The sequence below is a fragment of the Ambystoma mexicanum genome, chromosome 9 (assembly GCF_040938575.1).
Source record: "Ambystoma mexicanum isolate Mex_15411 chromosome 9, UKY_AmexF1_1, whole genome shotgun sequence".
NCBI classification, from domain to species: Eukaryota; Metazoa; Chordata; class Amphibia; order Caudata; family Ambystomatidae; genus Ambystoma; species Ambystoma mexicanum.
In genome coordinates this window covers 1005267946-1005284686 of record NC_090931.1, presented here as the reverse complement: position 1 = coordinate 1005284686, position 16741 = coordinate 1005267946, and the positions used below count along the sequence as shown (strand labels likewise).

Below are 16741 nucleotides of genomic sequence, written 5' to 3'. Positions count from 1 at the left end.
CAAAAGACCCAATTTTCCTTCCCCCCAATCTGTGGCCCACCACAACAGATTAGAGCTTTCCAAACAAGGACATTTAGGCAACAGCTCACCAGGATAAACCGTCCTTCTACATAACTCCATAGTGCCTATTAGCCAACAATGATATTAGCATGAGACTCGTGATTGAGATTTCAACACATCGGGATCAGCAGTAGTCGATGGTTCCGGAAACCTAAATGGAATTAGGCAGAGAAAACCATAAAATCAGATTACCCCAAATTAGTCACATCATCAGACCACAGGGTACGATGGAATAATCGGATGCATACTACTACATTCCCCACAGGCAACACAAGGCACAAGATGAGTGCCAACCTCAAAGGACTATAGAAGTGTGAATAAATCCCTACATCCCCCCACCCCCATGCTTCCCGATCTCAATCATCAAGCTCCTGGCCCTCCAATGTGAATAGAAAGAGAGAAACACCTAAACGCCCCTTTGGATGGATACTAGACTGAAGGACTATGCACAACACCAATCAAAAGCTAGAGCATACCACATAGGCATCATGAAAGCACCTAGTCCCCTCCTATCGTACCAACCATAACACAATATTTGCCCAATCGCAACATGAAATTTGCTTGTGAGCCACACCAAGTGCATAAAAATGCATAATGAATTCCACTAACACATGGGCTGATTGTACAATTATCCTCTCAATCCTGCAGTAAACGGAACACATGACATTTCCACACAATGCAAACTTTTAAGGGTGAGGTATCCCATCTATCGCAGCGAAAGGTGAAGTATGCAAGCAAAAAACTGACTATTTCCAGAATCCCGTCGGTGTATGAAAACAAAAAACAAGCCAAACCCGCAACATGCAGCACGTCCTGAAAGAGAGCGTGTGATCTTATTTTTACAGTGTGCACTATTGTATAGTTTCTCATTTTTCTTAAAATGTATAAAGTCCATAAATTTGCTTTTCATAATATTAGGTCATATATGCTGTGTATTTCAGGCTTCAATAACACATCAGGACCACGATTTTAGAATATGACAGTACTTCAGAAACCTAAAACCCTTCAGTGTTGGCAGTGGATTCAAACCCCATGATCTTATGGATAAAAAGGAGGAACCAGCTTTCTCTGAGAGCAAAAACATTTACTTCCGACACAGCCCACAAATCCCCTTCCAATTTTCAAGCTGTATACGAGATGATGGATGAAGGTACCAAATGCTCCTTCCTATTTAGAATTCTATGTCAAGACCGGAGGCTCCCATTATGCTTCTCTTTCTTTTATTCGACAATAAAGAAAGCTCAGCAGCAAGATATTTGTGCACCAAAAGTGAATGTGCCATGAGTAATGTGCAGAAAACAGGTGCACCAAATATATATAATAAGCATAGCAATACAACAGTAATATAACAGTAACATCATAACATAAAAGGTAAGAGACTCTGAAGAAACTACATTTCCCAGGGAGCTTAGCTCCAGTTCATTTAGAGGCCACCAACACGTGACCTAGTCCACCAATAGTAGTTCAGATCCCCTGCTCACAGCAAGAGATAAGTACTTCATGTTTAGCACTGCTTATGTCATGATTTTATAATTTAAAAGATAACGTTGCAAAATGTCATAATATATGTTTACTGCATGGTTATAGACTTATACGAATTTTACTTTCAATATTTTTTTTTTTAAAAAAAATTTAAGTCGTCTGGCCTCGGAGACCGCTTAATGTGAAGCTCCGCTTCACACGGTCACAGCTGATCAGCCGTTATTTCATCCGCTCGTCGAGCAGATCCCTCGACGTACTCGCACCGGCTTCCCCGCAGCTTCGTTGCGCTCCTGAAGCACTGGGAGTCCAGCGCGGCCTAGCCGGAGCACGCTGCACCGCCTGCTGGCCGCCAGGGGAGCTCCTGCTCTCCTGGTCCTTTCCTCTACATTCCGGCGCTCGAGCGCGCATGCCCGTTATAATATAACGGTTCTTGCAGCTCGAGCGCCGGAATCTTTCCTCAGAACGAGTGTTTCTTCTCGCGGCTTTTTTCACCGCGGATATATCAAAGAAATCTCCTATTCGGCATATTAAGAACAATTACAAAGCTGAACTGAAATAAGATTACTGGGCAGTGAGAGAAGGCGTTCAGAAGCCCAGAAAAAATTAAAAAAAATAAAAAGTGAGTAAGGTGTATTTATTTTATAATGGCAGAACAGTACTCACCTCAATCAGATCAGGCTTGGTCAGAGGCTGAGGGAGATCACTGTTACATAGATGAAATGGCAATGGCTAATAGTTTGCAGAAGGTTCTGGGATCCTCTGTGGAGACCAGCGTTAAGAAAGCTGTAATGGATATGCTCATTCCCATACAAAATCGCCTAGACACTATGGAGGAGCATTTCAGAGCGAACTCCCCTCCTGGGAGGAAGAGAACACAGAAATGGAAGCACCTTACCGAAGGGGGATGTACACCGGCTCGCAAGAGTAAAAGCTCTACGACCCCCCCCCCCGAGCCAGCCATCTAATGCCACAGCTGCCGTAACGGACGCCTTCTCAAGGCTGAAACAAGCCTTCATGAATAGGAAGGTAACCCCTTCCCATAGCCCTCTTACCCGAGGAGGAAATCAGGGGAAATAGACCCTCAAGCCCGGAGGGATATGGACAGGGCTCGGAAGAAGAAGATCATAATAAGAACGTCTACGACGCTGATCTTTCTCACTACTCTTCAGATGAGGAATTTAATTTTGAGGATTCAAAACCCTCTGCGTCAGGGATTGCGGCAGACCCCATCCCTAAAGTCACAACCGGGACCAAACCTTCTACTGAAGGTACATTTACCCCAGAAGACTTAATACACCCCAGGTCCACCGACTGGGAACCATCTTCCAAGACATCGAGTTACATCCACCTTAGGCTGCGCAAGCCATTCGATAAAGAAGTTCGCGCCAGACTACGTGCTGAATGTCCATGTCCAGACATTGCGGATAAAGTAGCTCTGACTCCAGAGCTTGATTCGAAAATGATTACCTTTCTGGGTAAAAATGTTAAAGACCCCAGGAAGGGTATTGATCGGGCCTAGAAGGCCTGCCAGGATAAAATACTGGAGATAGCAGGTCCAGTAGCAAAAATCTCCGACCTTGCGAATGCAGCCATCACCTCATTGGACCCCATCGACCCAGTGATACTGTCCGGTTGGGTCCAGAGGGATATTTGCCTTTTGGGAAATGCCAGTTGCGCCATCTTAACAGAGCGACGGAAAGGCATCCTGTACAAAATAGATGCCAAATTAACCGAACTAGCAGACACAGAATCCGGCCCAACTGCGCAAGGCCATCTTTTTGGAGATACTTTTATGAAGGAGATGACAAAATTCGTCGGGACATTCACGGCGTTGGACAAAGCACAGGCTTCAATAAAAAGAGTATTTGCAACCAAGGTTTTCTCCAGGGCCGGACGAGGAAGAGGTCGCTCTTCCGGCCGTTACTTCTTCGACAAGAGACCTCAACAATCCAGAGGTCAGAATAATTCCTGGCAAGAACACCCCGACACTTTCTTCCCCTCGAGAGGTCATGGGAGAGGGCGTCCCTGGAGGAGAGCGGCTAGATACCCAGCCCAGCAACAACCCACAGGTCTGTGTACTGATAACTGCGCCAGCGCCACTAACACCTATAGGAGGGAGGTTTAGGATGTTTGCAAATGCTTGGGATACCTTATCGGGAGATGCCTGGGTAAGGGACACAGCTCGGGGTCTACGCCTAGAGTTTTTCACGCAGCCCATTCAGACATGTCGCCCCACTCCCATAGTAATGTCTCTATCAGATCAAACCACCTTAGACAGCGAAATACTCAGTCTCCATCAGAAGCAAGCGATTTGCCCCTGCACAAGTCAGGGGGGCTTCTTCAGTCCCATATTTCTGGTACGCAGGAAGCAAAAAGTGCGCCCAGTCATAAACCTCAGAGTGCTAAACGAATTCATCCTTTACCGCCATTTCAAAATGGAAGGTATACACGTGCCGATTCATCAAGCACACATCAGTTACCTCAGATTCTCCTGGAGAAATCAAGATTGGGAATTCACAAGTCTCCCCTTCGGACTCTCTTCGGCACCTTGGGTCTTCACCAAACTCTTAAGACCTGTAGTAGCTCAATTAAGAGAGCAAGGTGTTCATCTCATAATTTATCTAGATAACATTATTTTCATGGCCCACTCACAGGAGTTAGTTCAGAAACAAACCGAACTGGCAATAAACTTGCTACACAGCCTCGGTTTTCTTATAAACCGGGAGAAGTCAGTTCTACTTCCATCCAAAAATATGGAATTTCTGGGATTCATAGTGGATACACCGAATTCGCAGCTTCGACTCCCATCAGCCAAGATTCACTCTACCAAAAGAGAGATACGCAGACTCTTACAGAAGAACATGTTCTCTCTTCGAGAACTATCAAGAGTGATAGGGCTACTTTCATCTTCCATTCAAGCAACATTTCCTGGCCCTCTTCACTATCGAGAGCTGCAAAGACTAAAAGGCCAACACTTAAGGAGAAGCCTTTCTTATTCTCAACTTCTGACACTGTCTCCTCAAGCGAGGACAGAGCTCAACTGGTGGCTCACTTACATGGACGCCTGGAATGGCAGAGCCATCTTCGGCTCCGCTCCAGATATTATTATCGAGTTGGATGCCAGTCGCTCCGGTTGGGGAGCGAGATGCGGTTCCATAGCCACGGGAGGGACTTGGTCCCCTCAGGAGCTGGACCTTCATATCAATTGTCTAGAGCTTCTTGCAGGTTCCTTTGTAGTGCGCTTTTTTTGCCAAAGACAAAGCGAGTTGCTGTATTTTACTAAAGATGGACAACATCTCAGTGGTAAGATACATCAACCATCTGGGCGGCACCAAGTCGAGACCCCTAGCAGAATTAGCCAAGGACTTCTGCCATTTCTGTCTGGATCACCAGATTTCAGTTACAGCGGAGTACCTTCCCGGCCTCTCAAATGCAGTAGCGGACTGCTACTCCCGCCACTCGAAGGATTACAGCAATTGGAGAATGAACAGAGAGGTTTTCCTCCGCCTTCAGGAGATCTGGGATCCAATGTCCATAGCCCTCTTTGCTTCCTGACTCAACTCCCAACTACCAACTTTCTACAGCTGGAGGCCGGACCCAGCAGAAGCTGCAACAGACGCATTCCTACAGTCATGGTCCCAGGGAATACTGTATGCCTTTCCTCCTTTCACTATGATAGCGAGGACCCTGGTGAAGGCCCGTCAGGAGCATGCAAATCTGATCCTTATAGCGCCGGTCTGGACATCTCAGACCTGGTATCCAGTTCTTCTGGAACTTTCTTCGGATTCTCCAATCCTACTTCCCCAGTTTCCTGATCTCCTATTAGATCCATCAGGTCAACGTCATCCTCTCCTCCTCAGCAGATCTCTGACCTTAGCAGCCTGGAGGACTTCAGGTCAAGATGGAGAGCCCCAGGCATGTCTCACAAAGCGATCAACCTTATCGAAAAGAGCTGGGCTCCTAGTACCCAGAAGAAATATTCCAACTCTTGGAGCATCTGGAGCTCCTGGTGTCGTGAGAAAGGATTACATCCAATTTCAGCACCTGTAGAAGAGATTTTGAATTTTCTAGCATCCCTAGTGGAAAAAGGGCTCGCCTACAGGTCTGTGAACGCCTACCGTTCAGCAATTTCTGCAGGTCATGACCTTATCCAAGGAGTACCAGCAGGAGAACACCACCTCGTCTGCAGGTTGCTCAGGGGTGTAAGGCTTACCGTCCCACCTTCAGCTTGCTATGACAGGCTTTGGGACGTACAGCCCTATCTGGCAAACTCACTACTCTACTCTGCTTGGTATCCTGCAGAAGAGTCTCGGACATCAGAGCTCTAGATCTAGCAGGCAGAGCCTTTTCTCCTGATGGCATTGTATTCCATATTCATAGAAGAACAAAGTACAATTCCAGGGTGATTTCCTATCCCGCCTTTAGAGATCAACCTAAGCTCTGCTTGGTTAAATGCTTAAAAGTCTACGAAGAAAAGACAGCTCCACTCAGAACCTCCCCTAACGGGCAACTACTGATCGCTCTGCGTAAACCTCACAAAGCGGTCTCAGCACCAACCATAGCACGCTGGGTCCGGTGGACGCTAGCTCAAGCATGGATAGACACCAAGCACTTCGGAGTCCATTCCGTTAGAGGAGCCATGGCCTCCAAAGCCTTCCAAGCAGGAGTTCGCCTAGAAGATATCATGAGGATGGCAGACTGGGCAAGTGAATCAGTATTCAAACAATTCTACCTAAGACCGGTAGATCAGCCGGCATCTATTGTGGTAAGTAAGCTTTAAACAAGCATAATGGGAGCCTCCGGTCTTGACATAGAATAAAGATTTTCCATAATAACTTACTAGAAAGTCTTAATTCTATTAAAGACTTGGAGGCGAGCATTATCCCACCCGGCGAGAAAATAACAGCATGTTACCTGATGTCAATTAAATATCTAATGAAAAGATTAATGTTCTGAAATTTACATGTACCTTATCGGAATAACTCCACGATTTTCTCCCACCCTGATAAGGGATCTAGGGTTGTCATATACAAGAGACTAATTTTTCCTTTTCTTTGACAGCCTCCACAGACAAGTCCGCCTGATCACGGCCCGACACAAGTTCTTCTTCTTCAAGTTGGCTACAGTTATCTTCTACTATGGACAGCCAAGTTTGCAGCCCGGAAAGAGGAAGTGTCATCATGTTTAGGACTGTTTATGCAGGGGATCTGAACTACTATTGGTGGACTAGGTTGCGTGTTGATGGCCTCTAAATGTACTGGAGCTAAGCTCCCTGGGAAATGTCTCTTACCTTTTATGTTATGATGTTACTGTTATATTACTGTTGTATTGATTTGCTTATTATATATATTTGGTGCACCTGTTTTCTGCACATTACTCATGGCACATTCACTTTTGGTGCACAAATATCTTGCTGCTGAGCTTTTTCTTTATTGTCGAATAAAAGAAAGAGAAGCATGATGCTCGCCTCCGAGTCTTTAATAGAATTAAGACTTTCTAGTAAGTTATTATGGAAAATCTTATTATGCATAAGAGGGTCAAGCTCACCTCTGACCTTGTTTTTGATGAGCCTTTGTGTTGGCAACTTTTTCATTATTCGCCAGCAGATGCCACATCCTCCTCAGAGATTGACAAATGGATAGCATAACGGAATGAGGCGATATGCCCCAAGGTGGCGGGCCGACCCTGAACGGTTAAGGGCCCGATTGCAGTGAGGGTCCCTTAACAAGGGTGAAAATGCTTTTACCGAAAGGGCCAGCACGCCACTGCAGGGCATATCGACATTAGCTCCCGTCCTACATGGGTGCCAATGGTAACTTTTGTCATTTTCTTTTTTTTAAAGAAAAAAAAAACGAAACTTACCATTCTTTCATGTTCGGGCACCGGCACTACTGCTATCTGGAAGTCCCTTTTTAATGTTCTTGATTGTGACATCATGAACATGCAAACAGACTTCATGAGAGGAGCAGTGTTTGACGTTGGGCCGCTCATTTGAATTTTTCTTTTTACAATAACTCACAATAAGCACAATACGCACCGGGTAGAAAGCTACCGGTTGCTAATTGGAGAGGAGGGAGCGGAGAAGTGAAGGGAAGGCAGTGCTGGCTGCCCAGGCAGCTGAAACGCGATTTTGTGCCTTACAGTACAGTCTGCACTCCGAGCTACCTGATTGGCTAGCAGCAACACCCAGAGTGCAATTACTGCATTACAGATTCCTTCTAGAGCATCACATTCTTTTGGTGACAAGCTACAGAGTAGAACCCATGCTCAACCATGCTGGTGCCCTTAGAGGGAAACCCGGGACATCTGGGGGAGCTAAGCAAGAGCAAAGAGGCACCAGCACCACTACCAACACAAGAGAACCATGAGGGGAGGCCACTAAAGTGCTTTACATAACGTTAGCAAGCCGAACCACAGAGCCCTATTGGCTTCTGAAGGTCAGAGTTTCCAGCAAGTAATCAAAGCCTGACCAATGAAGTGGATTGATTATTTGTTATCTTCCACTGAGCAAGTAGAGTGGGGCCTTTCCTGCCACAGAGCAGCTTCTGTGCTCTACACAAGCACCAATTTCCCCCAGCGATACCCTTACGAGGAACTGTCCCAAGGTGATCAATAGGCCACTGGCAGTTACAACAGTAACACGTATTGTCCGGAACAATGGTTGGGGAAACACCCAGCTCCATCCTGGTTCAACTACAGCAGCTCTACATAGAATCCGTCCAAAGAAGTCCACAGCATTAGAGAACTTTGGGACTGAATCTCTGCCCAGATCTGAATAAGACCACAGTAGCGTTGGCATGATGGCATTAGAGAAAATGACCCAAAGAATCAACAAGAAGCTCTGAAAATGCCCAACTAACCTAGCACCATCTTCCCCAATACATATAATGGTGAAAAAGAAAAACTTCACATAATGATGAAAAAGAAAAAGAAAAATCGTAATGAAAGCAACACCTCCGACAAATGGATATCAATCACCAATATGGTACAAAAGCAAGTGTGAGAAATACAAACAGTGAACAGGAAAATAAATACTAATAAATCAAGGAGATCAAAATAAAATATCAAAATCAATGTTTGTTCTTCGCTGAGCATCCCGCAGCCATTCAACAGCTTCCTCTGGAGGATCTGTTATCTTCAGACCATCTGGAAAGAAGATCTTCAAGATAGAAGGCCACATGAGTGCAGTCTTGATGTTCAAATCCCTACCTCTAATTTTGTTGTCTCATTCAAAGCCTTTCTCTTTTCCACAATCTCTTTGGGCAAATCCAGGAATATTGCAAATGGTTTGCCAGCAAACTTAACTTTCCCTTTATCTCTGGCAGCTCACAGTATATATTTCCTTGACATTTATCATTACCAGGGGCATTATTATCTGTCAGGTTTTCCTTTCTCCATCGTCCCCATTTAACCTGCCTTGAAAGCATTATTCAGATCAGATGCATCCAGAATACCAGGCCATATATGTCTAAGATGATTGAAGCACCAAGGTCTCAGTATCTTCATCATGGATGAATTCCTCCAGAATAACCAGATGCAAATGATGGTTCCTTTTCTTCGTCTCAAGTTCAGTACTCTTAAGATTCAGTCTTGAAAGTTCCCATTTCAAATTGTTGTAGACTGTGAAGCTGCCTTTGATTTCTTTAGTCATATCTACAGTGTCCTTCTCCACTTTTGTAATCCTGTTCTCCAAGTGATGAACTTTTCCTGTTAAATTAGATAGGGAAAACTTCACATCAGCCACACTGAGATATTTTCTTCAGCAGAGAGTATATGTCTTCAGGGCATGGGACCTCTTCCCATATTCCATTTCACTACCTTGTTTGTTCTCTGATGTCTCGATTTTTTTTTCGTGTTGTTCATCTTGTCCAATTGGTAATCTTTATCTCAACTATAGAGTGGGGAGAACAGGAGCTGGAGGCTTAAGATGATGCCTGGTCAAGCAGTATTCTAGAAAATAATAACAGATTTGTGGTTCACTTTCCTCAATTAGTATCCGGCAGGGGGGCGGGGTGGTGGGGGCTGGTGGCCTCCCAGTCAATGAAGGAGCTCACAACAGGGGCAACAGGGGCATTACCAGATGGTAATCCCACCACCCTGAGCCTCCTCAGGGCTAGAGGTAAGTGCTCCCCTCCCCGATCCACAGATTTCCCTTCCCTTCCCTCCCTCCCTCCCACTTACCTTCTTTTTGGATCCTTTTCAGATCCTTTGGATCCTTTTTGGGAGTAGACTCCTGTTCCCAGTGAGTCTGCTCCCGATCTGAGACACGCCGCCATGGAAAGGGAGTATGGACTACGTGTATTCCATTCTCCCTTTCCATGGTGGTCATTTTTTTTTGTTTACCTTTTTTCCTATTTTTTAATGCCCACCATGGAAAGGGAGAAGGGACTACATGTAGTCCTTTCTCCTTGTCCATGGTGGCCATTTTGTTTATTTACTTTTTGTTTTTGCTATTTTCAATGGCCGCCATTCGGAATGGAGAATGGACTTTGTTTCCCCTTCCTTGGCAGCCATTTTATTCTTTTTTCAGTTGCGAAATGCCAGAGTATTTTGCAACTGAAAAAATGTGCTTTCAGTACCCAAGTCGTACGGGCCGGGGTACTAATAGCAATAAGCCCCTCACGGGGGGCATTACCAATTCAGGTAATGTCCCAGGGCCTGTGTTAATGCCTGATCGAAGTGAGGGCCTTAACACAGGCCTCAGGGCATTACCTGAAGCAGTAATGCCCCGAGCGAGAAGAAATTAAGTCAGCAGGCAATCAGTCTAAGGCCTTATTCAATGTAGTATCAAGGTTTAGGAACCCTAAATGTATGTCAGTACCGACCGCCAATTCACAGGAACAGGTCAAAAAGTTCAACAATTTTTTCGAACAAAACATCCTGGATATTCAGAAGAGTATCAAAGAAGTAATGACTCCAGAAGAATGGGGAAATGTTGGAGAAGAGGAAGTAGGGGAAACAAATCAGGAAATCAGAGATCTTCAGCTTCTAGCCTTCTTAGAGGGAAACAATACAGGCTCTAATACTTCAACTAAAACCTACAACAGATCTGGCGTTTCCTATGCCAGCCTGCACTGTCATTCATCTGGCAAGCAATCTTACCGCATTCATAACAACCTTTGTGAACAAATCACTCACAGAAGGCCATGTCCCATGCGCACTCAAGGCCGCGTTGGTAAAACCTTTGGTGAAAAAGCCCAATCTAGATCCTATGATACTTAAAAACTACCGTCCAGTAGCCAACCTATGCTGGCCTACTAAAATCCTGGAAAGAATTGTTTGTAACCAATTTCAGCAGTTCATTGATAGTAGAGACATCTTAGATGAGCATCAATCGGGGTTTCGCCCTAACCATGGCACTGAGACTGCCCTACTAGCAGTCCAGGATGACCTATTGGAGGCAGCAGACAGGGGAAGCAATTCGATATTATTGATGCTCGACCTGTCTTCGGCGTTCAACACTATTAATCATAAGATTATACTCCAACACATCGAAAATATTGGCAGAGCAGCTAAAGTAGTGGTGGACTGGTTTGACTCCTTTCTACAGGACAGAACTCAGCAAGTGACACTGGGAGCATTTCTCTCAGAATTAATACAACTGAGGTGCGGAGTTCCTCAGGGATCAGCACTATCACCTCTGATATTCAACTCATATATTCGACCACTATTCGACATCTTGAGGAAACACGGTTTACGCTTTCACTCACATGCCGATGACACACAGATTTATGGGGAGATAGATAATCTATCTGAGGCATTTGAAAGGATAAACCAATGTATGCAAGATATAAAAAAAATGGATGGCCTGCAACCAACTTCAACTTAATGCAGGCAAAACAGAAGTCATATTATTTAGATCAGAGAAGAAAAATAGAGAGGAAGTCATAAATACCAACCCACAGATCTTGGGTGTGAGCATTCCGTTCTCAAAAACGGTGAAGAACATTGGGTGTATCTGGCAAGAAAATCCTGCCAGTGAAGCCCAGGTAGGGGCAAAAGTAAAAGCAGTATACTATTCCCTGCACCTGTTTAGGAATATACTCTCCTTTCTAATTCCCCAAGATTATCCAGTAGTGGTGGGAGCCTTGGTGAACTCCCACCTAGACTACTGTAATAGTCTTATGACAGGGATCCCTGGGAAACAAATGGTAAGACAACAGAGGGCCCAGAATGCGGCAGTTAGGTTAACGCCCAGCTGAGCATAAGAGATCATGTATCCACAGCCAGAAAAACCTTGCATTGGCTGACGGTGGAGGACCGTATCAGATTTAAGGTGGCATGCTTGGTATACAAGTGTTACCATAGACTTGCACCCCGATATTTAAACACTAGAATCCTTCACTACTATCCATCTAGAGACCTCCAATTAGGAGACAAACTCCTGTTACGTGTCCCTAGGAAAACATGTATCTCTAAAGGTGACAGGAGATTCTCTGTGTCTGGACCCAAGCTGTGCAACCAGTTGCCCTTTAGCATTCGTTCATGCACTACCCTGGTAGGGTTTAGAAAAGAATTCAAAACCTTCCTATTTAAATAAACTGAAATGAATATACCCTTTTAGGGCTACTTCAGGCTCCCGCAGCGATACACTCAATCTCTAGTTAACATCTGCGCCCGAATGCAGTTACCTGCCTGGTGCGCTCAAGAAATTACTCAAAATAAAAATAAAAATAAATCAGCGAGGGGTCTAATTGCTTAATTAAACTCCTACATCGCTTCATAATAGTGCTTTAATTCTCACGGGCCGCCATGCTCTACAAATATAGCTGACCTAACTACCTCAGGTGAAGTGTAGGGCTTTTTTCAATAGGACATTTTTTTCAGGACTCCCATGCGCTCTTACTAGAGCAGTTATACATATCTTTTCAATATTTTTTAAATTAAGATATTCTTTAAATGCACACTTCGCTTTGCCAATACTGCTTCAATGTAAGGAACTCATTGCCATTGTGTGCAAAATATACCTCACCACAAAAATAGAATATCAGTTTATGCGTTCTTTGGTTACTGCTAAATGTACTGAAACCATCAATACCGTTTGCAAATGTGATTATGCCTATTTTATATGCCATGAATTGTATTCCAGCAAGTAATAAACCTATCCAATGGGACTATGCTTCTCAGTTCTTCAGCAAAACTGTATTGTTGTGAGCTACTTCGCTCAGATATATGTGTGCAATGAATTGTAGCCACAAAGAGAATTGGAGGGAAATTGCATCCGCTAAATGAATGGTGTGGTCAAAGAAATGTGTGGTTGGTGAAAGCTGAAGAAAAACAGAAAACTGTGTAACTTTGCGGCTAAATTGCAACCTTCACAAAATCATAGCGGTGTAAAACATACTTTGCATGCCCCTATTGATGGGGATGGAAATGCATGTAATACAGCAGCCCCCCCAGACAATATAAAGTGCAATTGGCATCTGAGACCTCATCTTCTCAAACCTGGGTAAAATGTTGGCAAAGACCCCGTACTTGCATCGTCTGGGGACCCGGCTCAGGCAGGAGTTAGGAAAAGCAGGCTGACTACTTCCTGTTCTTGTTCTATTCAGGCTCGAAGGTCCCAAAAACTGCCCGCTGTAAGTATGTTGGGGAATGGTAGTTTGTTATTAGGACTAATACCCGTAGGCCACTTTATTTGGGATACAGGCTATGGGTTTTATAGGGACAGAGATTATGTTCTCCACTGCTGCTTGCATCATCATTTCTTCAATTTTGGAGCATAAGAGCTTCTGTCCATGAACAGGAAGCTGAAGCAAGATGGCCTTCTTGTGGTTTGGGGGGCTTCACCTTTCTATATCCTGTGTCAGTGGTGTCATCTGGACAAGACCCCAAAGAAAACACCAATGGTGATGGCTTCATTGAGATTAAACGAGATTTCAGAAGTGAATAAAACCTTTTCTGGGATCTTCAACAGCTGAGCACAATCAGCTCACTTCTTCAAGATGCTAATGAGTGCATGAAACTCATTCAACTAAGACTGAGCCGTTTAGGCTGAGCAGGTGTCGGGGCTAATAAGTTTAGTGCACCTTGTGTCCTCTTTAGAGCTGCTTTCAGTGTTTTGTCCTCCTGGTTGGTCAGTGCAGCATCCCGGGTGGCAAAAAGATGTGCCCAGAGAAGCAGGGAACAATTCATTTTACTTTCAGGGATTCCAGGAACTCCATTTTAAGCCACTGCTATGGGTAAAGCTTGGACCAGACACTGCCTTCCCTGGCACTTTCCATTTTTTGGATATTATGTTTTAGTCACTCTATAGGATTGGGAGGCTTATGACATTCGCAGGTTCATATCGGCTTCATACATCAGTGATAGCAGCATCCTCTTCCTTGGGAGGGACAGCACTGTAAACCTACATTCTGCAGAAGGTGAGAAGCCACATCATCTACAACCACCCTTCTTTGGAATTTCCCTGGCATGTCTCATTTGGCCTCTTCAATATCTAGTGCCTTCTGGATTGCCCCTGTACCTACTGCGTTTCAGTATTGCCAGTCTCTGGGATGTGGTTGGGGAGTCTAGCATCCAGGGTTGAATAATTGACTGGCTCATGGATCATGCCTCCTAATTCGGCAATTGAGATGGTTACTGGGAGGGTGGGATTTGGTGGTGGTGTGATGGTGCTGGGTGCAACAGATGCAGGACCCATAAAGACCATGGAAGCATGTGGGATACAAGGGGAACTAGAGCCACTCACTCAATGTGCCTTGAAATTAACCTCTCACTGTGCCCATATCTCATGTGGTAATCTTTGTGACGGTGGAGCAAGGAGGCTCACCAAGGCACCTCATAAATCTTCCTGCTCAACTGCATGCCACCACATCTACTGATTCCCAGCTTCTTAGTCCCACCTGTTTGTTGACTTTTTATTTATTAATTTATTTATTATTTATGTTTTTTTCCCTCCGTTTGTTCCCCCTTCCATGCATTTCTTCCTCTCCCCCTCTACCATGCACTTGCGCGTTCTCAATGTCACTGGGCCTAGTAAGATCGTTGTTTTTGTTTCTCCTCTGTTCCCCGTCCCTTGCCTTGTCGCGCTCTGAAACTCTTGTGTATGAGCGCGATAGAAATAAAATATCAATATCAATATCAATACCTGAAACTCTGTACATCAGCCTCAGACTATCCGCACTCAGTGCTCCATGTTGTGGATCGCAATCCTGCCCCAATGGGCATTCCAGGTTCAGCCCAGGGAGGCAGAGCAGAACTGAACCTTATTGCACATCCCACCAAACAGGGAGACCTGTCTGAGACTCCCAGAACATTCAACCTGAAACAGACCAGTCTCAGCCCGAAATAATGAAAGGAGGATACAACAGAGGCTAGTAAACCTTAACTGTAGTAAGATACCGGTCTGGTGGAGGCAGGACAAAAAAACAGGTGGACTAATAGCCTGAGTACTTTTTATGCTGGGCAGGTAGGGCCAGGTACAAACTTTTGCTTTTACAATTCACAGTGGGATATCTCCCCTTTACGGGAAGTCGACTCATATGAATAAACACTCGGACAACTGGGCGAGACACGAAGATAAAGACGTTTTGACAAATGTGAAAGTCAACCGATTATTTTTGTATACGTGTACTTTCGGGGAATATGATTTTGTATTACGAAATGCAACCGAAAGTCTGCTCTCGTTTTAAAAGTATTGCAAAGGTGCATTTCACTGGGGATTAACTACACTTGCCAGCACCATATTGCCCGCCAGGATTAAAGTCCACTGACAGAAGTTTCCTGGTTGTGTGAGAAAACGCTTGCTAGTTGCCACGGATACGCTATCGTTTGGGAGCGCAGGAAGTGACCTGTTTTCAGTTCTCTGACCAAAGAGCAAACCAGGGAGTCACCAACATGAAGGATCCACTGGCCGGTTGCACGGTGAGTAAATGATTTAAATGCGCATTTATATGTTTACTCCTCAAATTAAACAGGCTGCTCATACAAGAAAGCAGGAAAACAATAACAAATGAATATTTCGTTTTTTATGAGACCTGTAGAAAACGGTATTGTCCTCGCGTATGCAAGAGCTTTTTAAGATCCCTCTATTATGACACAGTGGAAGTCCTAAAACATAGTTCACTCGGATGGTAAGGTCTACGCAGTCCAGCGTTGCCATACTTTACACTGAAAGAACACTATCTATGCATACCTTTCCGTGGTGCATATTACAGATACAGCCGGGTGAACAATTCATTTCAAACATGTGCCGGCAAAGGAACATTCATTTATGTATGCGAGGATCTCTGTTTTCGTGCGTAAGTCTATAGTCTGGTGTTTTTGTCATATCACATATTACCCTTCTTAACTAGCTCTAAAGGTTTACAATGTAGGAGACAATATCACTACACGAACCCCCAGACAGCTGCTGGATTCGATCACTAGTAGGAGCGATTATAGTGCCATCTGCACACAGGTGTAGACAAAATCAGTCACCCTTTTTTTTTTCAAAGTTGAAAACAGTGAAGTTTGGGTGCCATTGTGCAATAAGTGCTAGTGCTGTTCTGCGGAAGAGGCACCCACACTGTCCATCAAAATGAGATCAGGGGCCTGATGTATAGAAGAATTTTCAATTGGACAATCCCATTGAAAAAGCTTTTGTAAATCAGGCCCCAGATCTGTTATGAAGCCCCCCCCCCCACCCACCACTTTCCCTGATGTTGTGGGGAATAGAGGGGGCGGTTTCAGCTTCACTCTTGTGGGGGCCCTCCCTAACACCAGTGACAGGGCCTGTCCTTAGTGAGAGCTGTGAGGGCCTGCTCTGTGCCCTTGGCACGGCTCACCCTTCAGGAAGGTGCACACTATATATCCCAGTGTGATCTACACTGTGTCTCCATCACTGAGATGTTTGCCTGCTGGAGCTTGTTCCATAATGGGATCATGTGACTGGGCAGTGGGACGTACCTCATTTTCATGGGGAACACTTCCAGGGGAATGAGGTTACACCCTTGCACAGATGCATGCTGTTCGGTGCATATTTCACATTACAGAAAGAACCATGCAGTCCCTTCTTTTCTTAACAATGGGCATAGGATGTGCAATAACTGCCATCAGTTGACCACTTTGTTTCACTTTTCCCATTTAATTGTGTGATGCACGTTGCGTGGTATGGCCCATGAGAATATTGCTATTACTACATATTAGAAGTAATTCCAAGGGATCTTATGCATTATTGAGCCTTTCAAGTCAAGCCTTTGGTAGAATACCATGCATA

General features: G+C 44.7%; 1 protein-coding gene across 2 annotated transcripts in view; it reads left to right on the top strand.

Annotated features, from left to right (window-relative positions):
- Positions 1-15308: 15308 nt before the first annotated feature.
- Positions 15309-16741, top strand: part of NOSTRIN (nitric oxide synthase trafficking) — a 771458-nt gene continuing 770025 nt past the window's right edge. For both annotated transcript variants that reach the window (XM_069616258.1, XM_069616257.1), the window contains exon 1: positions 15309-15408. In XM_069616258.1, coding sequence (XP_069472359.1) covers positions 15382-15408 — 27 coding nt within the window. In that variant the 5' untranslated portion in view covers positions 15309-15381. The remainder of the gene's footprint in view (positions 15409-16741) is intronic.